Genomic DNA, 27,255 nt, shown 5'->3' on the forward strand with positions numbered 1-27,255 from the left:
AAGAAGATTCATTTCTGAGTGCGTTGGTTGGAACGTCATCGCTGTCCATTTGTGTGTTCATTGTTAGCAGCAGCAAGCAGGCAGGTTGGCGTGTGCCTTCACGAAAAGGCACTCAACGAAACATTACCACAATCACTACATTTGGAAACAGACGACGGCATTTCTTGTTATTTTCTCGCAAAAATTGTGTTTTATATTCGTTTGATAATGTCGGTGGGCATCGAGTCGGGATTCTCAAGTGAGGAGGTTCTGAACGTTCGCTTCCCACTCCACCGGGCGTGCAGGGATGGAGATGTCGGTGCGTTGTGCTCGCTTCTTCAGTGTACCTCAAACCCGGCGGACCTAGCAGTGGAGGACTCTTTCTACGGCTGGACACCAATACATTGGGCTGCTCATTTCGGAAAGGTACAATATATATATATATTTTTTTACAATGAAATTATAGAGAAAAGAGGCAAGGCCTCCAGCCACTTTCAGTATACAGGCTGACACTGAATGATACATATTCACGTAGCTAGCTAACGCTAGGTAACGTGCCATAATTTTGATTAATTGTTGCCAGGAAATGGTTTGAAACATGTACTTTGTAGGCTGCTCTTTCTCTATAGGCTAGTGTGATGTGAAATTTGACATTGGGACTGTTGAAAATGAACAGACTTGTGCTTCCAGCTCAGAAGAATGTAATGGCCTGACTGACTAGACTCCCATCAAGCAATCAACGAATATCTTTCAGCCGTCGACGGCAAATATTTGTTATATCTGTGGCGGGCTCGATTGTTTATTGGTTGCGGTGGGAACCAATAACCTGCAACGCGCCAAAAAGGCAGTTTATAAACACGCGGGGATCCATCCCATACGGAAGTGTTTACATACACATTGTAAAAAAGTCAACTGAAGGACGAGGTGTGCATGGTTTTAAATCAGCCTCATCACTGACTAAATACTAATGCATTTTTAGAGAGCAGAGTAAAGTACAACAACAATAGTGACACTATCAATTGTAGTATCTATGTCAAACAAACAGAGAACAGCACCCCCTGTCCATGTCCCTGCCTGGTTGGTGATGTGTGCCTGGTTAGTGATGTGTGCCTATCTCAGCCCCAGTCATAGGTTCTAAAATCCAATCAGCCATTGACTCTGTCACCTCCTCTGTGCTGCTGAGTGGGATGGGAAGGATGGATGTTTAGATGAAACAGCAGGGTTTTAAAAATAGCACAGGCATGGTCTGCCTCACTTAATGACTGACCACAAGGCATTTTGTGTTTGTGAGAAGCAGTTGTCTTGTGTTGATCATAAAAGAGGAACTCACACCAACACTATATACACACTATATTGAGCATGGCCAACTTCCAGGTTACACCGCTGTGTTAAATGTCCTGCTACATCAGACACTGCTACAGCACTGCTGGAGGAAAACACATTTGTTCAAGCCAATCTGAGGGTCAGCCTTGAGATTGTATTTGCATGGGGCAGGGATGCGTAATCGTCGGCCTGTGGGCCCCCTTTTGGAATGCCCTCGGATCCAATAAAGTGTGTGTGTGTGTGTAGATCTATCTATCAAAAGTTTGAACACCTACTCAAGGGTTTTTCTTATTTTTTAAAAACTATTTTCTACATTGTAGAATAATAGTGAAGACATCAAAACTATGAAATAATGCATATGGAATCTTGTAGTAACCAACAGTGTTAAACAATTCTAAATATATTTGAGATTCTTCAAAGTAGCCACTCTTTGCCTTGATGACAGCTTTGCACATTCTTGGCATTCTCTCAACCAGCTTCACCTGGAATGCTTTTCCAACAGTCTTGAAGGAGTTTAAATCCCACACATGCTGAGCACTTGTTGGCTGCTTTTCCTTCACTCTGCTGTCCAACTCATCCCAAACCATCTCAATTGGGTTGAGTTCGGGTGATTGTGGAGGCCAGGTCATCTGATGCAGCACTCATCACTCTCCTTCTTGGTCAAATAGCCTTTACACAGCCTGGAGGTGTGTTGGGTCATTGTCCTGTTGAAAAACAAATTATAGTCCCACTAAGCGCAAAGCAGATGGGATGGCGTATCGCTGCAGAATGCTGTGGTAGCCATGCTGGTATAGCAGACCAAAGGACAGATTTTCACCAGTCTAATTGCTCGTGTTTCTTGGCCAAAGCAAGTCTCTTCTTCTTATTGGTGTCCTTTAGTAGTGGTTTCTTTTCAGCAATTAGACCACGAAGGCCCGATTTCACGCAGTCACCCCCGAACAGTTGTTAATGAAGAATCTAACATATATATAAAATATATTTTGATTTAACACTTTTTTTGGTTACTACATGATTCCATATGCGTTATTTCATAGTTTTGATGTCTTCACTATTATTCTACAATGTAGAAAATATAAAAAAATATAGAAAAACCCTTGAATGAGCATGTGTGTCCAAACTTTTGACTGGTACTGTATATGTGTATCTGTGTGTTTAGAAACTCAGTGGGGTCAACTTACTGTTGAAAGTTAGAATAGTAGAATAAACAAGGTGCAATTTCAAAATGTGGTCGTGCATCAGCACTTTCTCTTATGTCAGTCACTGACAGTACCTCAATAAGCCCATGTCAGCTAAATTTTTTTAGTCTAGCCAGTTAACTTACCAACTAGCTTACCAACCTAAACTTTGCCTTTGCTCAGTGGTTGATTTTTATCCGCTGTGTAGTCCTAGGGGAAAAACAAAACGTGCACCCAGGGGGGTTCCCAGGACTGAATTTGGGAAACCTCATCTAGGCTAGTTAGAATTGATGCGTTATTATATTACTCTGGTGGTGCTTAACTGGGTGTGATTGTACCGGCTGTAAAAATAACCCTAGGGTGCGATTTGATTACAGGAAGTAGTCATACTGTAGGCCTTTGTCTTTTGATTTATTGTTACACTATAATGTTTTGCTTGAAGGACTGTGGATTACCTCATCAAGGCAGGACAGACACAGCAGAATATTTTCAATCCACTGTATTGGTATTTAGTAATAAAATTAATTTCTCTCTCACAGTTGGAGTGTGTGACGCGTCTGGTGCAGGTGGGCTGTGGGGTCAACTCGGTGACCACGAGGTTTGCTCAGACGCCCACTCACATCGCTGCATTTGGGGGCCACCCAGAGTGCCTGCTGTGGCTGCTGCAAGCTGGTGCTGACATCAACAGACAGGTACAGTGCACATGGATGGACACACACACACACACACACACACACACTTACCAAAACGCACACGTCTATGTGCACGCACACACAGCAGGGTTTTCGTTAACAGGTAATAGCCGGCTTTTGTCCAATCTTTATTTAATAGAAAAGCCGATTAAATAAAATGCTTGCGGCCAATTGTCTGGGAGAAGAAATCCCATTGTAAAATGTTTTTTAGCCTATTCATTGATTTTAGTTGATTTCAGTTGATGGAAATGCATTTGACTGGTCATGCTAATTGGTATATATGTCAATTAGCATACTTTAGTGGAATTAAATTGGCGTGTGTACACAGTATATTCGTTATGTATCTTATTTATCACACATGTACAGCATACAGATACAGAGCCTTTGGAAAATCTGTCAGACAGCGCAAGAAAAAACCCAATGCATATCGGTCCGTTAAATTAAAATGTTGCTGGTCAAATGTCCTGCACCACGTTTTCCTAACGGAAACCCTGACGCATGTCCGTACCTAGAGGAAAGGGGGGCAGACCTAGTGAAAATGACAGGTGTGTGTGTGAGAGAGTGAGGCTGAGCTCAGACTGATCCTATCAGAGGGATCATCCTGGCTTTGTGCCACTCGACCTGACCCTTGACCCCTCTGGACTAGTGCCTGTTACACATAAGTAAATTCAATGATAGTTGAGAGGAAAAATACCAAGGCACTTGCAAGAGATTCTGTTTTGTGGCTATCTTCGTTATTGAGTCCTTAATACCTGTTCAACGCTGTGTTTGAAGAGCCCCAGGCAGCCTGCTTCTGCCCTCATGTTGTTGGATTAAAGACTGAAAAGCCTGTCTGAGCCCCAGGCTACTAGTTGGTGTGCATGTGTGCACGTACGCTTATCTACATGTGAAAAGCCAATAGGGTTTGCATTTAGACTTGACGTCATCGTGTGAGAATGTGTGTGTTCTTCTGTCATGGTCTTTCGTTTCTGCTCCTGTCTTGTGTACACACACTTCACTGACCATCTCTGACGCTTCACTGCACCGCTCAGAGAAATCAGATTAGTAGGTCACGATTACATAACTCTTAGCTGTATCTCCTCTTGGCTTGCTGTAACACATCACTGTTACAGCCTACATTTTAAAATGTTCCTGATCCAACACATTTGAAAATTAGCCATCCAGTTTCCCCTGCATTAAACACATCACCCTCTTTTAAAGGCCTAATGCAGTCAAAAAGGTGATATTCCTGTGTTTTATTTCCACACTCCTCACCGGACAGTCCTAGCAAAATTTCTTGCTTGAAAATTGCTCTTTGCTAAGAAGCTATTTTTGTTTCTGTGACCATTATATAAAAAAATTATATATATATTATTTAATTTTTATTTTAATAATTCACAGTAAGCGCCTTTTACATTTTTCCCCAGAAATGATTTGATATTGAGATAAAAACAGCTGCATTGGCCCTTTAACCCCTCCCTCCCTTGTGTGGTTTTAATAGAGCCATCCCACATTCTCTGGGTGTGGACAAATATGGCTCTGGATGGAGGAGGGATTTTATTTTGAAAAATTCTGTGTCTGCCTCCTCCTCCTTCAGCACCTCTCTCACTTTCTCTCTCCTGAAGGAGGGATCTATTTTGAAAAATGCTCTTACTACCTTGCCACCGCCCTCCCTCTCTACCACCTTCCTCCCTCCCCCTCTCTTTCTCTCAGCCTGTGGCCCGCTGTGTAGCTGGGGTGAAGAGTTCAGGCTCTGCCCCTGGAGCACTCTACCCTGGTTTGGGAGAGGGGAGTGAGGCTAACTAACCGGCTGCATATTATTGCCGCACTAGAAACCAATGTGAGCAACTCATTCAGTTTGTGTAAATACGGTGTAACATGTTTATTTCTGTCTGTGTATCTCCTGTCTCTCTCTCAGGACTATGTTGGTGAGACTCCTATCCATAAGGCTGCCCGTGCAGGCAGTCTGGACTGTGTCAACGCTCTCCTGATTCAGGGGGCGAAAGCTGAGTAAGTCGAGCTACTGCACCCCCTGTGTGCTCGGTCTTCCACTCACTGTAACATCCAACATCTCCCATATCTACAACGTTTACAGGAGGACTCCATCAAAACTCAAGCAACCTGTACTTTCTTGTACGGTTGACACTGTGCTCCATGTTCAAACTGTGGAAATGGGTCTGTATTTTTTTATATGGGTCTTGGGTTCTCTAGACTGATAAGGAAGTAGAATTACAACACGGGCACAACCAGTGGAATAACCTGTGCAGTTACCCTGTAACAAGCTAGTAACTGCATGCAGAGATATACCATGTTTGTAACTTTTTATATTTTATGTTCAAAACTTTAACAATGGTAAGCGCTATAGCTGCCTGTACTTACACTTTGTTACAAGGTCATTTCATGAGTTATGTCCTTAGTCAGTAGTTACTCAGGAATTGCGGCTATGAAAAGTTGTGTTGCTGAGATGTCCACCTCAGTGTAAGTCCTGTTACTGTAGGAACCAGACAAGGACAGCAGAACCATTCATTTCATTGGAGGGATACACATTTCCAGATAAATGAAGAAACAATAAAAGATTCCTGTTAACTTCAACCTGAATTCCATCATGTTGCTCCACTCTCCTACCTACACCAAGGGATTCTAACTATTCCTGGAGAGTTACTGGTGGTGCAAGCTTTTGTTCCAGACCTGTAGTCACACCTGACTCAACTAATCATGGTATTCTGTTTGGAGCATGATTAGGTGCACTGAGTGTGTGCACTCAGGGTTGAAACAAAAGCATGCATACCCAGTCCCTTTCCATGACCTAGTCAGGTGTTCGAGACCCTATTCTTAAACTGGTCTGAGAGAACCTCACTCTTCAGCACTAGTCACTATCTGAACATGGAGCTGTGTCTTTACAGGGGAAAAAAGTTTTGATGGAGTTCTCCTGCAAATGTGACCCGTGAGCTTTACCATATTGAAAATGTTATTTGGATGTTATGTTTAAACTGTATATTATGATTTGTATAATTGAGAGCATTGTCTTCTTTGTTCACATGTTGATTTGGTAAGTGTATTTCTATAGTTGTAGCGGCTGACCAAATGCACATTTCCTCGTTGAATGAACGCAGAGAGGGGAAAGGGTAAATCCTCGTAAATCTGAACAAAACATCCTTTTTACTTGCTTGGAGGTGACACTGAAAACCCATCATCCCTTAATGAGTTTCTGCCCTCACTCCTCGTCTTATTTTCTTTGACCCAAACGATGTGAAAGGATTGGAATGGTTAAGAATTAGGCAATGTGGCAGAAACACCACATAACGAACTTGTCACCTATCCAGTCCTTTCACACCATTGGAAATAAATGAAGACATAGTTGAGAGGAAGTTTTCTATTATCTGGAGGTAGCCAGCCATAGTCTCCCATCACTACAAAAGGGCTTGTCACGATGCATGCAGATAGAGATGGACAGGGAGCAAAGAGAGACATACTGAATTAGTATGAATTGTCTTAAATGCCCTCCTCTGTTCTTGCCCTTTTCAAAATGTCAGTAGATAAGTTCAAATTTTAAATAAATAGGAGAAATTCCCAACCTTGTAATGGAGAAGAAAATGATATGCTGTGCAACGGCTGCCATGATCTGAACCAAGGATGGAAGCTGTTGCCATTTTATAAAAGCTTGTTTGGTGATTTGGCAAACACTCAGATGGTAGTGAAACTACACCAGCCAGTCAGCTCCGGTGCCCAAGGTTCCAGGTAGCTGGTGAGTGGTTTAACTGATGTGAACTACACACATGCACACCTCACCCTAGACACGTGTTTTTGTGGTTCAGCAGTATTTTAGGTTTGTTTAACTCTAGAAGGAACCACAAAAGAAAGAGTTATTGTTGACACCAACAGTTGTTAATCCCTCACGCCCTCAGTATGTTTTCCAGAGACTCTGACTTCTAAATGGACACATTCAGAAACATAAAACCAGCCAGTCCTGTTTGTTGTCTTTTGGTTGAGTGCTATTTGATATACCTGAGGAATTGTAGTATGACGTAAAGCTTACATACTCACTCAACTTGCAAGACTTAAAAGGTCTGTTTGACGTGATTAGAAAGGATACAGGAGAGGCTCTGCTCGCCATACTGTGGATGTGCTCCTTAACGTTCTCAGTGCCAGCTACTTTATCTCCTTACAAGTAAATGGGTTGATTATGTAGTCTGAAACAAAAAGTGCCTCACCAAACGTCAACAGAGATTAATCTCATAGGGAGGGTAGACTATACCTGCAGTGTCCCACAGATGACGGATGTAAAATGGACAGTCTGAGGGAGATTTTTTTTGTTTGTTGTCCTTTTAAAACGGATGGATTTTTAATATAGGCCTGCATTTGTTCTGCTGTCAATTATTCTGTAGGTTAGATGCTGCCTGAGGCAAACTGAATTGATTGATGTTATTTATACTAGTCACACACAGATAGTGAAAAGTTAGTACATGTATTTAGTAAAGGCCACTACCATGCCCTGCAAATATGGCGCTTCCAACAGTTTTAGGATGTTCCTCATTGTATGACCAAGTACCATCGTGTTTAGGTAGACGGAGATACTAGAATCCTACTTAATGAGTAGTTTTAAAATCTTGACAAGAACACATCTGTTTGCATGGACAAGACGCATTGTTGACAGCAGCCAGCAGAGATGGTCTGTTTGACAGGGATCTAATTATTTCACAGCAGATTTTGAATGAGTTGCTAAATGTTTATATTTTTTATTGATTTATGTTTTTCTGTCTCGAGGACAAATTGCACACAAACATTCATAGTTTAATTCTGTCAAGGGAATTTGAGTAAGAAATAGTTGTTTTTAAATCCTCTTCCGTCTCATCTGTGGGACAACCGGTATACATTTTCAGCTGTCCGTCATTCATAACCCGAACACACACCAGAAACTACCAGTGAGTTTATATGCCATGTGTTTATTTTAACACTGCCTGGGTTTACGATATATTCTGTTACTAGAACCTTTCTGATTAGGAAGAAACTAAACTACATGTATTGCCAGGGAGAAACAGAAACCAGCAGGACAGTGCAGCGCTTGAGGTCTACATCCCTGAACTAGTGAAATGTAATGTGTCTTATTACAGGTGGTCATAAGAGAGTAGCTTATGACCACCTGTAATAAGAGACGTTACATTTCACTAGTTCAGGGATGTAGACCTCAAGCGCTGCACTGTCCTGCTGGTTTCTCCTTATTTAAGCTGACATACAGTGAGTTATGCCATACTGCATTGAGGTGAAGTGTACTTTAGTTTCTGGCAGGCATTATGACAACTCTTATAATTCTCATCAAGTAGAGAGTTGCGACCTAACCAAACGTATCACTTAAATGAGCCTATAGTTTTGCTTGTCTTTGTGAACGACACACAAACCCGAATGCCAACAAATGTAGCCAATATTGTTATAGTAATAGTTAACCCAGGTAGAAAACTAAAATAAAACTTGGTATGTCAATTTCATTTAAAATCACTGGTGTTGGGGGGGGGGGGAGACATCTACATTATGTTCATTCTTCTGATGAAATGTGCATTTGGTCGCCAGCTACTGAACTATTTTGAAAGTTGTTTATGACTGTTTTTCCCTAAAGGTCCTAGAAATGCTACTGTACAGCTGTTTTGAGTTACTGTTTGATGTCACCATGTTTTCTTTGACAGCTGTAGCTCATGTTCTGTTTCTGATGGCCCAGCATTCTATAGTAACAGAGAAAGCAAACTAGACAGGAGGCTCATGGCATTAGATTATTTTTCTGTTTACAATACATTCTCAAATTCAAAAATATTGCCCCGTCTAGAAAATGACCTTAGAAATTATAGGTGAAAATAAAATGAATCACAACCTTAAATATATATTAATGTTAGCCTCGTGTCTCGTTAGTACCAAGCAGTAGTTTTGTCCCCTGCATGCTTCCATTGACCTATGGTGCTTCAAAGGGCCCAAGGGTTTAACCAATAGCAAACTGGTTGTAAAATGTAGGCTAATCCACATGAAACCAGCTTTTATTTTGGCTTCTGAAAGACAAACTATAGAGGTTGTAAAAATACTAAACTCCGCAGGGTTTGGATGGAGCCATTTTCTCCTGTGCTCTGTGGTTACTTCCACATCTGCTCAGTTCCCAGAGATGGAGCTGATAAAACTGAAATGGAAACCATTGATTTATATGTATGGCTCAGGCTATAGCCTTAGTTTTCCTCCTGTGTTAAAGATAGCTATAGTTTGAGTAAATCTAGCGTATCGATGCTATTAAGAGCAAAAAATATACTTTTGGCCATGTAGTGTATGTGGACACCTCTTCAAATGAGTGGTTTCGGCTATTTCAGCCACACCCGTTGCTGACAGGTGTATAAAATTGAGTACACAGCCATGCAATCTCCATAGACAGACATTGGCAGTAGAATGGCTCGTATGGAGGAGCTCAGTAACTTTCAACATGGCACCATCATAGGCTGCCACCTTTTCAACAAGTCAGTTTGTCAAATTTATGCCCTGCTAGAGTTGCCCCGGTCAACTGTAAGTGCTGTTATTGTGAAGTGGAAAATAGGAGCAAGTGGTAGGCCACACAAGCTCACAGAACAGGACTGCCGAGTGCTGAAGCGCATGTAAAAATCATCTGTGCTCGGTTGCAGCAACACTACGAGTTCCAAACTGCCTCTATAAGCAATGTCAGCACAATAACGGTTTCCACGGCCGCACACAAGCCTAAGATCACCATGCGCAATGCCAAGCGTCTGGTGAGTGGTGTAAAGCTCGCCACCATTACTCTGGAGCAGGGGAAACGTGTTCTCTGGAGTGATGAATCACGCTTCACCATCTGACAGTCCAACGGATGAATCTGGGTTTGGCGGATGCCAGGAGAACGCTACCTGCCTGAATGCATAGTGCCAACTGTAAAGTTTGGAGGGGGAATAATGATCTGGGGCTGTTTTTCATGGTTTGGGCAAGGCCCCTTAGTTGTGTTGAAGGGAAATCAAATTTTTTTTGTACATTTTTGTTGTACTTTTACCCCGTTTCTCCCCAATTTTGTGATAGCCAATTGGTAGTTAGTCTTGTCCCATTGCTGCAACTCCCTACGGACTCTGGAGAGGCGAAGGTCGAGGGCCATGCGTCCTCCGAAACACAACCCTGCCAAGCCGCGCTGCTTCTTGACACACTGTTAGTTTAACCCGGAAGCCAGCCACACCAATGTGCTGGAGGAATCACTTGCAGCTTGCAGGTGCCCGGCCAGCCACAAGGACTCACTAGATCGCGATGGGACAAGGAAATCCCAGCTGGCCAAACCCTCCCCTAACGATGCTGGGCCAATTGTGCGCGCGCTCATGGGTCTCCCAGTCACATTTGGCTGTGACAAAGCCTGGGATTGAACCCGTGGCTGTAGTGATGCGTCAAGCACTGCAATGCAGTGCCTTAGACCTCTGCGCCACTCAGGAAGCCTGTGAAGGGAAATCTTCATTGTAGATGATTCTGTGCTTACAACTTTGAGGCAACCGTTTTGGAAAGGCCATTTCTTGTTTCAGCATGACAATGCCTCCGTGCACGAAGCGAAAGTCCATACAGAAATGGTTTGTCGATCGGTGTGGAAGAACTTGACTGGCCTGCACAGAGCCCTGACCTCAACCCAATCGAACACCTTTTAAATGAATTGGAACGCCGATTGCAAGCCAGGTCTAATCGCCCAACATCTGTGCATGACCTCACTAATGCTCTTGTGGCTGAATGGAAGCAAGACCTGCAGCAATGTTCCAACATCTAGTGGAAAGCATTCCCAGAAGAGTGGAGGCTGTTATGGCAGCAAAGGGGGATGAGCACTTGTCCACATACTTTTGGCCATGTCGAGTATGCAAGCGCTCTCGCTTATGTTGTGAATCATCAGAGAATACTGAACACTTCATTTGAACTTGATCAGATGGGTGGCAATGTCCACCTGCTGTAGAGGAGACAGGGAGTCGATGCGCTAGTCTAATAGTAATGTTTACCCTTTTTAGTGCTATTGACCCATTGAAGCATGCAGACTAAATAAAATGTGCGTATTAGTTTGAAATGGAACATTACTGAAGCCCTTAAAAAAATTAAATTTACTATAAATGGCAATGCTACATAAATGCATTCAGCTTTAAATAACTTCTACAAACAACATTAGGCTGTTATTGGGCCTACCGTTCACCCGCCAGCTCTAATTCTACTGTAAACGTAGCTCTCAGTTGCACGCAGAGATTCCCACACAGACTGGTGCCAGGTTTACACAACTGCTTCCTTTGAATTTTGGAAGTTATGTCTACACCAGCCAGATTAATGTTTGTTTGAGGGGAGCTTTTTAATTTAAATTAACTGCTGACAAAGGAAATAGTTTATTTTTGTAAGATTAAGCCGCATGTAAACAGACTTATTTTGACCGGCGGCAAATATAATTGAACATCCTAATTGAATCATATGCATAAATATAGCATTTTCTTACTGTTGCCAACTATACATTTATCATGATATTGAATAGTACATTACATTTTGAACTTTCAAATGCACCCAACCATTTCCATTCCTTTTCCTTTCACTGTGACGCATTCAGTCGTTGAGCCAAATACATCTCCATCTTTAAAAGTATATCAAAAGAATTAGAACTAATATGTGTGAACTAATACTATAACTTTGTTCTTAATCAAATAGGGATTTGATCTGATATTCCTTGGTCAAACTTGTCCCCATTTGGGGATATAGCTACATTGCTGCTGCTGCTACACAAATTGTTAATAGATATTTATTGTACCATACTACTCTCTGTGTCTCATGAACAGAGCTCTCTCTCTCACTTCTGAAGAGGACATTTGACCAATTACAGAAGAGAAGAGAACCTTGACCAATCACAGAAGTTGCTGTCGTGGCTGCTGTTGCGCTGTGCTTTTTCTGCTTTGCCACTTTGCTCCAGTACTCTTTCCCCTTCCTGCTTCTCGCCCCTCAAGAGGAACCCCTCCTGATCTTTGCTGTGACTTTCACCTGACCTTAGATTGACGTTCTCCTTGGACATTTTGAGCGAAGATGGTGAATAAATGAAGATGTCCAACTCAGGCAGTTTACCATTTAATTTTCTTCTCTCACATTTTTGGTCTACTTAATGGGTGGTTCTCCCATAGACACCAATGTGATAGCAGCTAGGTCTGGTCTACGAACCAGAAAAAATGAGGGAGATTTCTCGCTTCCATCTGATTTGAGCTCTTGTCTGCTCCCCCCCCCCCCCTCCTTCCAGTCTGACTTACCATTTAACTGACCAATACCGCTGCATTGGGCTACACTATTTACTTCAGAGGCCAAGCCTATTCAGCTTCTCAAACCACAACATGAAGAGCAGCTAGAATGACTTCTCTTTAAGATAGACCCAAATATGCAGAGCATGGACATTTTCTGAAGCCATGGAACGTGTCCTTGTTTGTGGGTTTGTCCCTGAACCATCTCAACTAGCCTGAAACATGATTATCATAATGAAGAGTTATAACCATCTAGCATAGTGTTTTCTGCATTTCAAGACTCAAGTTCAACATAGCAAGACTATGACCTGCATTAAAACCGTAGCCCGTTATTCTGGACACGTGCTTTTCTTGTGCCCTGATCATCTTGAATCATCCGGCGCAAACATCTCAGCCTGCAGACTTGGTTGTGTTCTATCGTTTTTGATTCAGGTCTTTTATTTCCCCGTTAACACACTACTGCCCTTTTTCCAGATGACATTGGACAATTGACCTAATCTCTTGGTATCATCGATCTGAGATCTTCGTCAATACATGCAGAAAAGCAGCAAGTGGCGGCAGCATTCTGTTCAGGGAATTTCAGGTCAAACATTCTAGTTTATTAAAATGTATAAATATATGCTTAATATAAATGTATATTAGTTTGTTTCACTCAAATAGTCATCCATTAAAATTGACAAACGTTCACAGTCAACCTGGAATACCTAATAACATGCATAGATCGTTTTGATGCTTAACACGTCAATATTTTATTTTATTTCACTTTTGCGTTCTCTTTTTGGATTTCTTGTCATGAGCCTCAAGCACATTCAGGATTTTACAATGAGCTCCTCTAGGGGGAAAGCTCAGCATAGGTAGTTGATAAATCACTCCGGGTAGGGTAGTGGATAGAGAATAGTCCAGAGTAGCACAGTCTCTAGGGTCAAACAGTGCCTGAACTATTTAACTGTATAATGCTAACAATTCTGTCATAATGGTTCTTAATAACTGTCATATTATACCTTTTATAGGGCCTATACTATTTCTGCTGCGTAGAAGAGAAACTGTTCTGTTTTTGAATGTCACCTTCAGTATTAACCCTATGATACCATAAGATCTGTTTTGATTATCTGATCTTCTGTCACCTTTTCCCTTATGAAAGTGGCATTAAGAAAGAAATACTCCAGAAAAATTTTATGATCTCTTCTTCTTTTGTACTGTTAACAAATAAGACTCAGAAACCTCCACGTCTCAATGTTTTGCAGCCATTGAATTCGAAATGACTTGATTTTTTCAAGTAATCCTAGAAAAGGGGGAGAATAGACACTGCAGAGTCTGCCCCGTTCCCTGGGATAGCCGTACTGTTGTGGCATTGAGTGTTCTCACTATCGCTTCCTATCTACACACTGGCAAACTGTTGAGGTATTTCTTGCGGTGATTGGTTTTAATGCTAGGAAATTTATGAATATTTTTTAAAAGTAAATTTCTTTAGACATGTTTAGACCTGCATGCTTTGCTTAATATTACCTGTTCCTGTATTTATTTGTTTGTTTCTGTTTGTAAACTAACCGTAGGACCCATTTGAGTAGTGAGCTTTAATCAGTCACAGGTCAGCATGATTTTAGGATCTCTCTTGAAGGTGATAGGCTAGCAACAGAAGACAGTGGCTGTGTGCTCAGAACTCAAAAGCAAAGCATACCAGGCATTTAAAAAGAGAAATTAACGCTTCCTTACTTACTGTTCAGATTCGGACATGATCATTTCAAATCCAACAGGGTGATTCTTCAAGGTACTGTATCATTCTTCAGCATTTCACACACAGATGACGGGTCTCACTGACAGGACATTATGATTGTTTATTATTGTAGATATCATTATGGGGTGTGTTGAGGTTAAAATAAGGATGGCCTTAATTTCCCCCTCTCCCTGACCTGAACCATAGATTCATCAAACTTTTCAGCAAAGCAAAACATTAAGTGGATTGATTACTTTGTCACTAGAGCACTGGTTTCCAACCTGCGGTCTGCAGAGGTGTACAGCAGGTTTTCTGCAATAAAATAAATATCTTCCATATTTTAACAGTTGGGGGTATTAGTGGTATTCTAAGCAATTTTACATTACTTTTCACAATGCAAATTAATAATTACATTGATTGCTAAAATTCACTAAATGTTATGTTGAAAGAATTATGCGACTGTTGGGAACCACTGCACTAGAGGAACCAAATGGGAGCAGAGGTGCTGGGATGTGGTGAGAGGTTTGGAGATGGAATGTAAGAGGGCTAGAAGTCAGGGGGAGGAAGAGGGGAAATGCAAGGCCTCCCTTATCTAAAGGATTTTCCCTGAGCAAGACAGCAATTAGCCTGTCGTTGTCCATGCCAACTCTGACATGTCATTCGATAGGCTCCCCTGCTGAGGTATGTGATGCGTTACACCAGGGACAGAAAAATAATCATAGCTGAAAGCAACAAAAAGAAAACTGCAGGATTAAAAACCCACTTAACTAAGTGTTTTTATTGGACATTCCGTCTTAATTCAAGGCACCTTTACCATATTCAGGGACGTGAGATCTGATTCAAATGCACAAAATACATTGTCCTCTTGACTTACTAGCCATAGTTTATTAATGGATTACTGTAGATGTTTGAGTCAAAATTTAAAAAAAAATCTTGCCATGTAGTATTTAATCAGTACATGAAAAGGAACATAGGCTAACTGGATCCAAACATGCCTTTTATTGTGCAGGAACAGTGTTTTTGGGACCTGTCTCCAGATATAATTCACAGAAGACTGGGGTATTTCCTATTGCTTATTGACCTATTTAAAGACCAGACAACACATGCAGAAAGAGTAACTAAAATAGAGCCTCTACAGTGGGGCTCGGATCCTGTGAAGGGAAATACAACATTATTATCAAGCTTTAACAGCACTCTGAGCACAGTGTTGCCAAAATAGAGGGGTTACTATGGAGACGCTTGGAGATTTTGATAGAGTTGGAGAGGGACAAGAAGAAGAAGAGAAACTACTCCATCTCCATAATTAAGAAGTGAAACGACAGAACTCCAGCTGAGGATCCGAAGTTGAGGGTTTAGATTAGATAGCGCTTCGTCTGGATAGATTAACTGTCTATTACTGGGTTTGAGTCAAAGGCAATTATTGACGGGCCATTATTGACATGCCAATTGATGATACATCTAATAATGCTGAGATTCTAATGTCGTCTACCAACTCATTCAAGTGCAATAATTAATTGAAACATTAAAGTAAAATTGTCAGTGAAATATATTTTCTCTCTGTCTCAGTAGTTGTATTTCAGTAGCTGGAGGTCATGTATGTAGCTGATATTCAGTTTGAGGGTTCATTAATGAAGTTGTGACAATTTACTTAAAGGGGTGTTCACAATGCCTCCATTGGCTTTTGTGAATGGACATTTATCACCAACACTTCAATTAGTCTCACTGAGGGTTTCTCAGACTGGATGCCCGTCTGTTTATGCTATAACCAACTCCTTTGTCGTTGTCATGGCATCATAATGATAATCAATCAAATATATTTATAAAGCCATTTTTACTTCAACCGATGTTACAACGTGCTGTACAGAAACCCAGCCTAAAACCCCAAACAGCAAGCAATGCATTTGTAGACACACGGTGGCTAGGAAAACTCCCTAGAACGGCAGGAATCTAGGAATAAACTTAGAGGAACCAGGCTCTGAGGGGTGGCCAGTCCTCTTCTGGCTGTGCTGGGTGGAGATAAGAGAACATGGCCAAGATGTTCAAACGTTCATAGATGACCAGCAGGGTCAAATAATAATAATCACAGTGGTTGTAGAGGGTGCAACAGGTCAGCACCTCAGGAGTAAATGTCAGTTGGCTGAGTAGTTAAAGGATAAACAGTGACATCCTTGCAATGGGGACCACTTTGTGTACAAAGGAGCATCACAGAATGTTTCCCAGAAATGTTGGTAGTTGGCTTCTTTTTCTGACTACTTTCATGTGTTTGTCACACATTTATTCTACATATTATGCATAATGTAATCGAATTTGAGGGAAAAAACTATGTAAACGTGTGGTTTATCTGAAAATGTTTTAATATACTTCATATACAGGTCAAAATAAAGGAAACGGCAACATAAAGTGTCTTAAGGTGTTGGGCACCATGAGCCAGAACAGATTCAATGCACCTTGGAATAGATTCTATAAGCGTCTGGAACTCTATTGGAGGGATGTGACGCCATTCTTCCACGAGAAATTCCATCATTTGGTGTTTTGTTGGTGGTGGAAAACGCTGTCTCAGGCGTCGCTCCAGAATCTGTTCAATTGGGTTGACTGAGACATATGGTTTTCATGCTCATCAAACCATTGTGACCACTCGTGCCCTGTGGATGGGGACATTGTCATCCTATGGGGGCCTGCCCAGCCTTTTTATACATGACCCTAAACATGATGGGATGTTAATTACTTATTTAACTCGGGAACCACACATGCTTAGTATACAATATACGTTGTAACCTCATTTACTCTAGTGTTTCCTTTATTTCCTGTTATATTCAATGAAGATTGGTGGGGGCTACAGTCTGTTCATAACATGTTGAGTGCTCCATTATTTTCTTCACCCAATAACTGACAAAGGATCTGTGTGGGGTGATGAAAGCTTGGCCATTATGGTAGTACAGGTAAAATAATGGGTAAAGCGTTACGTATCACATTACATGTCACTCATTAATGTAAGGTAGTCTGAGGAGCAACCTGTCACTTTGGATATGTTTCCACAGGCAGCCCTATTGTAATCACTCTTTTCACTAATTGGTCTTTTGACCAACAGATCTGAAAAATATCCAATGTGAAAAGATCTGATCTGACTGGTCAAAATACCAATTAGTGGGAAAAATATCAGTATTGAGCTACCTGTCTAACTGCAGCCATTGGTACTTTTGGGTGTATGCTATCCCATCGGTTACTCCAGGATCTGATTACACATTACGGTCAAATTATGGCTCCCGAGTGGCGCAGCAGTCTAAGGCACTGCATCTGTGCTAGAAGCGTCACTACAGACACCCTGGTTTGAATTCGGGCTGTATCACATCCAGCTGTGATTGGGAGTCCCATACTGCGGCACACTATTGGTCCAGCTTTGTCCGGATTTGGCCAGCGTAGGCCGTCATTGAAAATAAGAATTTGTTCTTAACTGACTTGTCTAGTTAAATAAAGGTTACAAATTATTGTAATGAAATGTTATTTCCGTGATTTCTTCTTACAGCCCATGTGCTCTAAAAAAAATACTATTGTTGTAAACAAGAACACGTTTGCAGTTTGACTCTTCGTTATTTTTCTATATAAAACAAACTTAAAAGGATCTTTAGTCTGTGTAATTTATCCATAATACATCAGTCAAATTCAAGGAGGTGGAGTTACTACCTTAAAAAAAAATATATATATATATTTTAATGACACATCTGGTCTTTGTTAGTTACAGCAGGGGGTGGGTCCAGGCCTGGGATTGGATCAGAAGGTTAGGGGTTAGGCTGTAGACTGTTCCTCCTTAACAAAGTGGGACAGAATGGGAGATTATTGGTGGGATTATTTCTAAACGCTGACCTTTCAGTGACTGACTATTTCCTTCCTAATAAGATAATTCTTTCATCAGCGCCTCATTATTTGGGTCATAGTTCAGATATAAATAGACTGAAAGATGGGTCTCTAACTGTATGTGTACACATTGCATATAACCTACATAGTATCATTTGGTTTGGTTGATCATAAACGATATCCTGTTTCTCCCTTCAACATATTCACTTGCAGATTTGGGTTGAAATGTTACCTGATTACCTATACAAAAATGGGTTATTTCTCAGAGAAGCCAGAACAGAATACTTGGCGTCTTGTTCTTTGTGCACATTGTGTTCCCCACACTGGTTGTCTCAGATTCTCTGGCACCCTGAATGATTGTTACTCCTCTTAGTGAGACCCGTCAATCTACATGCTCACAACAACATTCTATATAAACACAGCTGTTGCTTGAAGGTAGAATCTCTTGGAAGCGTTAATTTTTGTTTTTTCAAACTTGGTCAGCAGGGGGGGAATATGTATGCAAGTTAATCATGTGATTTTTTTTTTTTTTTAATTCAACAGAGAAATGTGATCTCAAGCACGTTGTTTGTATTTTTGTTTGACTGCACATTAAGATAGTAATAGGGAGTGTAAGAGAAACAAAGCAGTGAGTTTATGAATGAGTGAACCGTATCTAAACTGAAGTGTGTGTGTATATAACTTCCTGGATGTCACTGGGTTGCTGCACCTTTCACTTTATGTATATTTACAATTGATATTTCTACAGTACATCCATAAGATGATGACCACGTACAGCAACACCAAAACACTAGGGTAGTTTCTCAGTTTTCATTTGTTCTTAGTGCATCATTGGAATCTATGAGAGGCACACACTGCCCACAGAAGGTCAAGTGTTCCCGTTTTCTCATTTCCAAATAGAAGTTCATTCCTTGACACACAGGCCTGCTTCAACCCTCTTCCCCTCACAAAGACCTGGTTGTTCGCCTTGCACAATCATTTTGCCGCGGAATCCAATGGTGTTTAGCCTCAGAAACAACAAGTGTAGAACTGTTCTCCCGCCAGCCAGCAGAAATGTTGGGCAATTGGCATCCAGACAGTCAAGCTTATGGCCTCCGTTTGCTTAGAGTATTTTTCTAGACACTTCCAGGAAATGAATTGAACCGGTTCCATGGCAGCGCAGACCTCTATCCTTACAAGGGAATGTTTTTGGTCTGCTACAACGCATGCCAGGACAGGAACAGTGACCTGGCAATTCTTTACTTGTTTATGACCTACTTAGAAGCGGGTCTTTTTGGTCTGGCCCTATTTGATAGCTTTATATTTGGCTTAGTACCCAGGTTAGAGTAGTACTATATTTTAGACTCATTTGCTTTGACACTCACTTATCCCTTTCACCTTTTTTACAAAATAATTTAAAAATCCAGACCGAGAGCCGCCCAAACACTGATGCAAGAGTGACGCTAATACGCTGAAGTGTTACCCACCCAGTGACATCCTTGCCTTATGGATAGCATATCTAGAAGCATTATGGAAATCATGCTCACTGCATTGCTGTTTGCTCATTCATAAAGTCCTACTGTATGTTTATTACAGGTTTATAGCGGCAACAGAAAATGACTAAACAGACTGTTATGCACACGCCTGAATCTGAGACCAAATCACCCATTGGTATTGTTGTTGTCTGTTGCGATACCAACGTGGAGGGTATGGTGTTTTCTTAACCTTATTGGGCCCTTCTGATTGGATGCCAGCCGCTTTGACACCATGACATGTCTGTTTTCATTTTTTTTAAATGATCTTCTTAAACAGTGAGTGGCACTGAGCTCCAACTCATCGAGTCTCTTTTTCACTTTCCTATCCTGGAAGAAAGAAGACATCTTTGGTCATTCTTGTTCCTTGAAGATTACTCTGCCATTCTGTTCGTTTCTTTTGCTTTTCCTTTCCATGTCTTTTCCCTCTTTTTTTCTTTTCTTTGTCTCATCAAAACATGGACATCATGGATGAACTGAAAAAGGCCGCTTCCCCTGATATGTGCCTAACCGATGAGTTGGAGGACCTCTGAATGCCTGTCCTGTGGCCTGCAGTTTGACCATATTTAGAAAGAGAACTTTGATCCTGTGTTGCCAGTCTCTTCTACTCACTTTGTCAAGATTGTCATTATTCAGCTTTTTTAGACCTAAAGTTTCAAAGGCACTTTTCTTAAATTCTCTCATTCATACATACATACATGCACATACATTTTCCACAAGGTTAACTTGACCATGATTTTGAACCTGCTCAACATCTCTGTACCTGAACGTCAAGAATTGACACCACCTTGCATAACTTTTAATGTGAAGGAAATGTCTTCCTTTGGAAATCTGTGCCAATTTGGGATGTCACCAATCCAAAACCGAAAAATTCCTCTTTGTGATGGCTTTGAACTGAACTAGTCCATGATCTCCAAGGACGTACATTTCTTCTGCTCAATCTTTCAGACATTTGATACCAGGAATCAACCTAAGGAACATTTTGACATTTTGAACAAAACTATTTCTGGGATGTGGAAGTGATTTTGGTTTTGAGATTCACGCATTATTCAAATTTGTGTATAACAGTTGTTTATCATGTTCTCTTGCAGTGGACATATTTACGTGTCATTTAAAAATGTATTTTATTTCCAAAACCTTAAATTATAATAAATAAAGGGCAAAAAATGATCTAATAGGATCAGTCGTCATCTCTCCCTCAGAGATGATGTTAGACTAGCAGAGGCAGTCAGGGACCTGTGTGTATGTGAGATTAAGTGTGTGTGTGTATGTGTGTGATCCCTGGCTATGGCAGGGTGTGGGTTTCTCTAACACTCTCTTCTCTTATTGCACAGTATGAGGAACGCTAGTGGGCTGTCCGCTGCTGACCTGGCCCATGCCCAGGGGTTTCGCGAGTGTGCAGAGATACTATCCAATGCCCAGAACCTGCAGCGGTACCAGAACCTGACCCAGCTTAATGGCTTTGGTCTGAATGGTGCCATCCAGAACGGAGGCCACTCCCACCCTCTCATTCAAGGGCGGAGCCTCCTTAACGGGGCACCAAATAGAAAGAGGTCGTTTGATAACATGGAAGATAATCAAATCAAGAAGGCCAGAACTGAAGGTTAGGTTTTTGCATTTGTTAGCATTTTTTATACTTTATAAAAAATAACCTAATCAAACCTGGGAGGAGATTATAAATGTTTTTCATGACTTTCCATAATTATACGTGATAAAGCATCAAGTGTCGAAACCTCATAAAATCCTGTTGTAAAATCAGGATTAACCTTTGAGTGCTGGCCTATTGAGAATCTGGTTGAATACATTATTGTTCCCTTAGTTGTGCAGCTTTACAATGAGCAGTATGAAGAAGGGGGTGGGAGGGGACTTACCCGTGGCTGCTTGCCAGGCCTCTGATGTTGGCATGTGTAAATGCATGGCTTGTTTTATTGGACTTCTGCAAACTCTGGAGTAGAATTGTGAGCGGTTGCCAGGAAGTTGATTGACGCTGCAGGGTATCAGGTAATGGGGCAGTGGATGATTATTGCTGAATGAAGCCTACAATTGGACTTTGGACTCACTGAGTAAGGTTGATTATTCTAGCATGCTAAATAGCAGTCTCCCCTTATGCCCAGGCAGCTGTGCATGATGGAATTACCTCTTTGGGACTGTAGGGTATTCTGCCCTGTATGTCGTGTTCTCATCTAGTCCTGTTCTTGATGGTAGTTCAACACGCTCATCCACTGCTCTCACCAGGTCTGTGCCTGCCGCTGGGGATGCTGAACGGGAATGGGTTGGTCTGCGGTGTCGGAGAGGTACTGATGGAGAGCATGCACCAGGAGAGTATGGAGTCAGCAGCGCCGCCGGCAGTGAGCTCAGGTGGGCCAGGACCCTTTGCGTTTGGGATGAATGGGTCTGCGCCGGTGCCAGGCCTGGTGAGCCAGGGGGGAGTGGAGGTGTCTACCCCAGCCGCTAAGGAGCAAGAGATCTTCACTGTGGCCTCCATGCAGATCCCCTGTCGCTGCACTAACTCCTACGCCTACCTGTAGAGGCCTTAGTGTGTTGAGTAAGAGTGTTGACCCTCCTAGTGGTTGTATCTTGGTAGAATGTCCACCAGGCCCTCTCTGGCCATGTTTTCCAACAGATGGCATTACTTTTTTTTGCATGGTATTGTTGGGTTTTTGGCATGGTATTGTTATACTCTTGCGGTTCTAAAAAAAGGGATGTAAATAACTTGTATACATTGTACCTACATGTTATGAAAAACATTGCCTTGCTACCATAATCGCTAGAGAAACATTTGTTTTTTATGTTTCGTTTTACTGGTAGCTTTGAATGATTCACAAAATTCTTGTTAAAAAATCTCTAGTGTTTTTGGCAAAGCCCCTTTTAGGGTGAGTGAATTCTGTTTTGCACAATTATCCTTCCACCTACCCTACATTGCACAATGTTAACTGTAATAACGTTGTCAAATGATAATTACAGTTATTTAATGTAGAAACACCCACACCGTGGGAACAATGTACTGAAACAAGCCTCAGTTTATGGAGAAGGTTAGACTTCAAGTCATTGAGGCTGCACTGACGTTTCCCTCTGCATCATGAATATGCAATGACAGAATTCTGCCCTTTTATGATGATGAGTTAGACAGTGATGTGTTTACTGAGTACTGTATTTAATGGTGCCATTGTGATGCCGCTCCACCCAATAAGGGGCAAAACACAGAATTTGTCCATCTCATGTCAGAATGAAGAGGCCACTAGAGAATGTTTCTACCCTCAGTGTAATGAGATGAAGCATATTTGTTTTATTAGTTAAATTTTCCCCTCTGAGAAACATTTGTATTAACTCTTGTCCTGTAGCTATAAAGCTATTTAGTTTTTTTATACAAAAACTCTTATGCCAAAGCATATCTTTACATAAATATATAAAGTACATAAACCTTCGCTATGCAGCTTTTCTATATTATGTGAGCTTTTAGGTATTTCCAAGGTGCTATTTGAACTGACACTGTCCTGTTAGCTAGCAGACTGGAGACTTTGGTTCTGTTAGACACTCCTAGTGCCCCTTCTCTTTCTGATTTTCTAGGAGAGGACTTTGTACGCTTTTCTGTATAGCCTAGTACCTATTGTGTGGTGTTGAAAATGGTTTAGTTTATATTGACTGTTTTTCTAAGTGTTGGCTTGTTTTGTTGTATTATAATGTACTATTGCTTTGCTAACTTCACTAATGACAAAAGTTAAATATTGAAATATGATAAATGAGTGTGATTAGTAGTGCTACCATTTTCACGAAACAAGGGGAAGCTACTCTTTCCTAAGGCTGGAAATCGTTTGAGAAAAAAAAAGAAAAGGAACCTTCGTAAATATATTGTTCACAAACTTAAAATCCCTCCTCCCATCCATCTGCTTCATACATGAAGGACAATTGTTCTGTCAAGGAATCTGCCCTGCACTATTATTCAGTCTGTACAGAATCACAAATGTTAACGAGTAGATTGCATTTATTAGAGCTTCTGATGCTCAGTGCTGAGTAGTTTTGTATACTTTTAAACTCATTAAATGTTCATTCCTTTGAATAACATGATGGTGGCTTTGTTTTTTTTGTGTACATGAGAAAGAATCTCAACATTGGTCTGAACACAGAGCAGTAATCTATTTCATCTTTCAATTGAAGTGCCCTGAATGACTGGGAGGTTTGGCGCCCTCTAGTGATATTGAGATAGCTGGGCAGGCCCTCAGTTGTGCTGTCTTGTTTCTAACAGGCTGACTACGCTGCGTGAGCGTTGCAAAATAATTTCGGAAATCTATACTTTTCAATTATTGCACCTACACTGCTCGCCCGCGCCAACGAGCGTCTGCGTTGCCAAGGGCTAAAATAGAAGTCAGTTGTATTGTGACGCAGATTGCGCTGCAAGTCCTGCCTCTCCCATCTCCTCATTTGGTTTATAGAAGCAGGTACCCACGTGCCATCTCCTCGTTGGTGGTAATGGGTCAAACCGGTAACCCAACTGCGCGCGTGCGCCATCGTGCATAAATGTATTTTGTCCACCCACACCAAACGCGATCACAACACGCAGGTTAAAATATCAACACAAACTGAACCAATTACATTAATTTGGGGACAGTTCAAAAAGCATTAAACATTTATGGCAATTTAGCTAGCTAGCTTGCACTTGCTAGCTAATGTGTCCTAGGATATAAACATTGAGTTATTTTACCTGAAATGCACAAGGTCCTCTAGTCCGACAATCCACACAAACGGTCAACCGAATCGTTTCTAGTCATCTCTCCTAGGCTTTTTCTTCTCTTGACTTTATATTGCAACGCTCGTGCCCGTGACACAGTCAGCCTGTTAGGATTATTCCCCATTACAGCAAGTGGTGGCAGCATGTTAAATTCTTGTTTCTAGGACTATATGATTATGTCTCATTGAAACCATCTTAAGCATGGTGTTTTATGACGTTGTCATCTGTGTTGACATCTATAAGGGACTTTGATCGTCTCATCTTGCCTGAACCAATGGGAGTGGGGAAGGTGGAGAAACTTGGGAAGTGTGCCGAGGAGGAGCAGTGATTGGTGTGTCAATATAACCAGGAAGAGTACAGTGAATCAGGATGTGACCCAATGCAATCAAGTTCAAGGGTGAAAGATAACGAGATTATGTAAAATTTTCTGGAACCCATTTGGCAACCTATCGATTTGAATTCCTGCATAGATTGAGTCACAGGTTTACAGTTTCTGAAATGTTCATCTCTAAGGGGAATAGTTGTGCAAAACAAAATCAATTCGTATATATTTGCTTATCTCTGAGTATGAAGTTGTGGCCCCGTACTGGCAAACACAGTATTTGAAATTATTTTGACCAGGTGTCTCATTTCCAATGGCAGGTGACCCTCTAGAAGCAGGTTTAGGGTGTGAGGGGACCCCCTTAAACAGGCACTGCCCCCCAACACACCTGAATGGGTGTGACTCTACCATCGCCCCTGCCGACATCGTCCCCCACCACGTCTACAGGGATGCAGAAGAGCACATGGTTGCCACTGGTAACGCGGGCAGCCAGGTGGAACACCAGACATCGGTGAAGGCAGAGCAGCAGTACAACCATCAGCAGTATAACCATGCCCTGTTCAGCACCATGCTCCTCTACCACGGCTCCTAAGGTGGAAGGATACCGTTGTCAGGCCGTCCCTCGGTTTGCCTGTCATTTATGCTTGATGTAAGCAAGCATTCATACGCCTTAAAACCATGAAGTGAGTTGAGTGGCTGCTTCTTTATATGGTCATTGTGTTGTTTATTTATGTAAAGGGAAGGGCCATCTCTCCTAAAGGGGAGTGTTTACTTTTTTAGTTTATGGGTATGAAATGTTCTGTAAAACAGTCACTTGTTTCGTGATACCTTTTTGTGATGTGAAAAGTCGATTTTGAGTGGCTAAAGAAAAAGCTACAGTTAAGGCATATACTGCATTCTCTTTATTTTCAACTTAATGTTTATACATCTGTTTGTTCAGTTATCCTCGGGTCAAAACTAGCCTGAATGTAAATGAAAGTGTTATGTGAGATGTCTCAAATGGGATGGGTTTTTCTGAATAATGAAATGCCTCAACCTTTGAAACTCTTGTTTGTTTGAAGAATGTCTTTTAACTATGAGGCAGGTTTTGTTTTGTAATCCTCGTTCATCTGTAACCTGATAAATTAAATGACCTAAAAGCACATTGAGATGTGATTATTCTTCTAATTGTCAGATGTAACTGTATGCACTAATGGATGGGGAACATGACATTGAAATACAGATAGGATATTGAACTACTATCCTGTATCCTTTATGGCTCGTATAAAGATTGAAAATCTGTTTATTCAATAAGTAAACTGAAATTGAACTTCCAAATTGGACACATGGGATTGGAATTTCAATGTACTTTTTGTACTGAGTGAAGTGACCCTGGGTGCTCTGGACCCTCTGTTGGATTGCATATGACATGACCCATTTGTTAAATCATGGGTTTGAGTTGTACTTACTGCAACAAGACCCTGTGTTGCATAGTGAGTGTTATTCAACACCATTTGACCACCCAGGTGCCTGGCAACTGCACTGGAACACTGCAGACAATGGATTTATGCTCTGTCCCCGTGCATGTGTGTCCTGGCTGACATCCGCAGTGTGGTCTAGGCCTCCATGGATAATGGGACAAATCGACTTCTCTTTTATATGTACACTGAACCAAAATATAAACCGTGTTTGGTAAATAAACAGTGTTGTAAAGTGTTGGTCCCATGTTTCATGAGATGAAATAAAAGATCCCAGAAATGTTCCATACGCACAAAAACATTTCTCTCAGATTTTGTGCAAAAATGTGTTTACATCCCTGCTAGTGAGCATTTATCCTTTGCCAAGATAATCCTTCCACGTCACAGGTGTGGCATATCAAGAAGCTGAACTAACAGCATTTTTATTTATTTATTAAACAGTTTTATTTAACCAGGTAGGCTAGTTGAGAATAAGTTCTCATTTACAACTGCGACCTGGCCAAGATAAAGCAAAGCAGTGCGACAAAAACAACAGTTACACATGGGATAAACAATCGTACAGTCAATAATACAATAGAAAAATCTGTATACAGTGTGTGCAAATGAAGGAGGTAAGGCAATAAATAGGCCAATAGTGGCAAAGTAATTACAATTTAGCAATTAACACTGGAGTGATAGATGTGCAGATGAGGATGTGCAGGTAGAAATACTGGTGTGCAAAAGAGCAGAAAAACAAAACAAATATGGGGATGAGGTAGGTAGTTGGTTGGATGGGCTATTTACAGATGGGCTGTGTACAGCTGCAGCGATCTGACGCTTAAAGTTAGTGAGGGAGATAAGTCTCCAACTTAAGTTATTTTTGCAATTCGTTCCTATCATTGGCAGCAGTGAACTGGAAGGAAAGGAGGTCAAAGTAGATGTTGGCTTTGGGGATGACCAGTGAAATATACCTGCTGGAGCATGTGCTACAGGTGGGTGTCGCTATGGTGACCAGTGAGCTGAGATATGGTGGAGCTTTACCTAGCAAGGACTTATAGATGACCTGGAGCCAGTGGGTTTGGCAACGAATATGTAGCGAGGACCAGCCAACGAGAGCATACAGGTCGCAGTGGTGGGTAGTATATGGGGCTTTGGTGACAAAACGGATGGCACTGTGATAGACTGCATCCAATTTGCTGAGTAGAGTGTTGGAAGCTATTTTGTAAATGACATCGCCGAAGTCGAGGATCGTTAGGATAGTCAGTTTTACGAGGGTATGTTTGGCAGCATGA

General features: G+C 41.4%; 1 protein-coding gene across 3 annotated transcripts; it reads left to right on the plus strand.

Moving 5' to 3' along the window:
• On the plus strand, positions 1-25,669 carry ankrd10b (ankyrin repeat domain 10b). 3 transcript variants are annotated; one of them, XM_071354780.1, is made up of 6 exons: positions 1-405; positions 3,017-3,169; positions 5,067-5,158; positions 20,814-21,082; positions 21,715-21,837; positions 24,848-25,669. In XM_071354780.1, the coding sequence occupies exons 1-6, from the start codon at positions 208-210 to the stop codon at positions 25,117-25,119; spliced, it is 1,107 nt and encodes a 368-aa protein (XP_071210881.1). In that variant the 5' UTR covers positions 1-207; the 3' UTR covers positions 25,120-25,669. The 3 variants fall into 3 exon arrangements, with proteins under 3 accessions (XP_071210881.1, XP_071210884.1, XP_071210883.1); XM_071354783.1 differs by lacking the exon at positions 21,715-21,837; XM_071354782.1 differs by lacking the exon at positions 24,848-25,669 and having other exon boundaries at positions 21,715-23,539.
• Positions 25,670-27,255: the final 1,586 nt, after the last annotated feature.

Source organism: Salvelinus alpinus, chromosome 20 (assembly GCF_045679555.1).
Source record: "Salvelinus alpinus chromosome 20, SLU_Salpinus.1, whole genome shotgun sequence".
NCBI lineage: Eukaryota > Metazoa > Chordata > Actinopteri > Salmoniformes > Salmonidae > Salvelinus > Salvelinus alpinus.

Excerpts from the sequence above, each read along its gene's own strand:
- ankrd10b (XM_071354780.1), top strand. The coding sequence starts at position 208 with ATGTCGGTGGGCATCGAGTCGGGATTCTCAAGTGAGGAGGTTCTGAAC. Across the intron at positions 21,083-21,714 it reads CAAGAAGGCCAGAACTGAAG|GTCTGTGCCTGCCGCTGGGG; the intron begins GTTAGGTTTTTG and ends TGCTCTCACCAG. Across the intron at positions 21,838-24,847 it reads GCCGCCGGCAGTGAGCTCAG|GTGACCCTCTAGAAGCAGGT; the intron begins GTGGGCCAGGAC and ends TTCCAATGGCAG.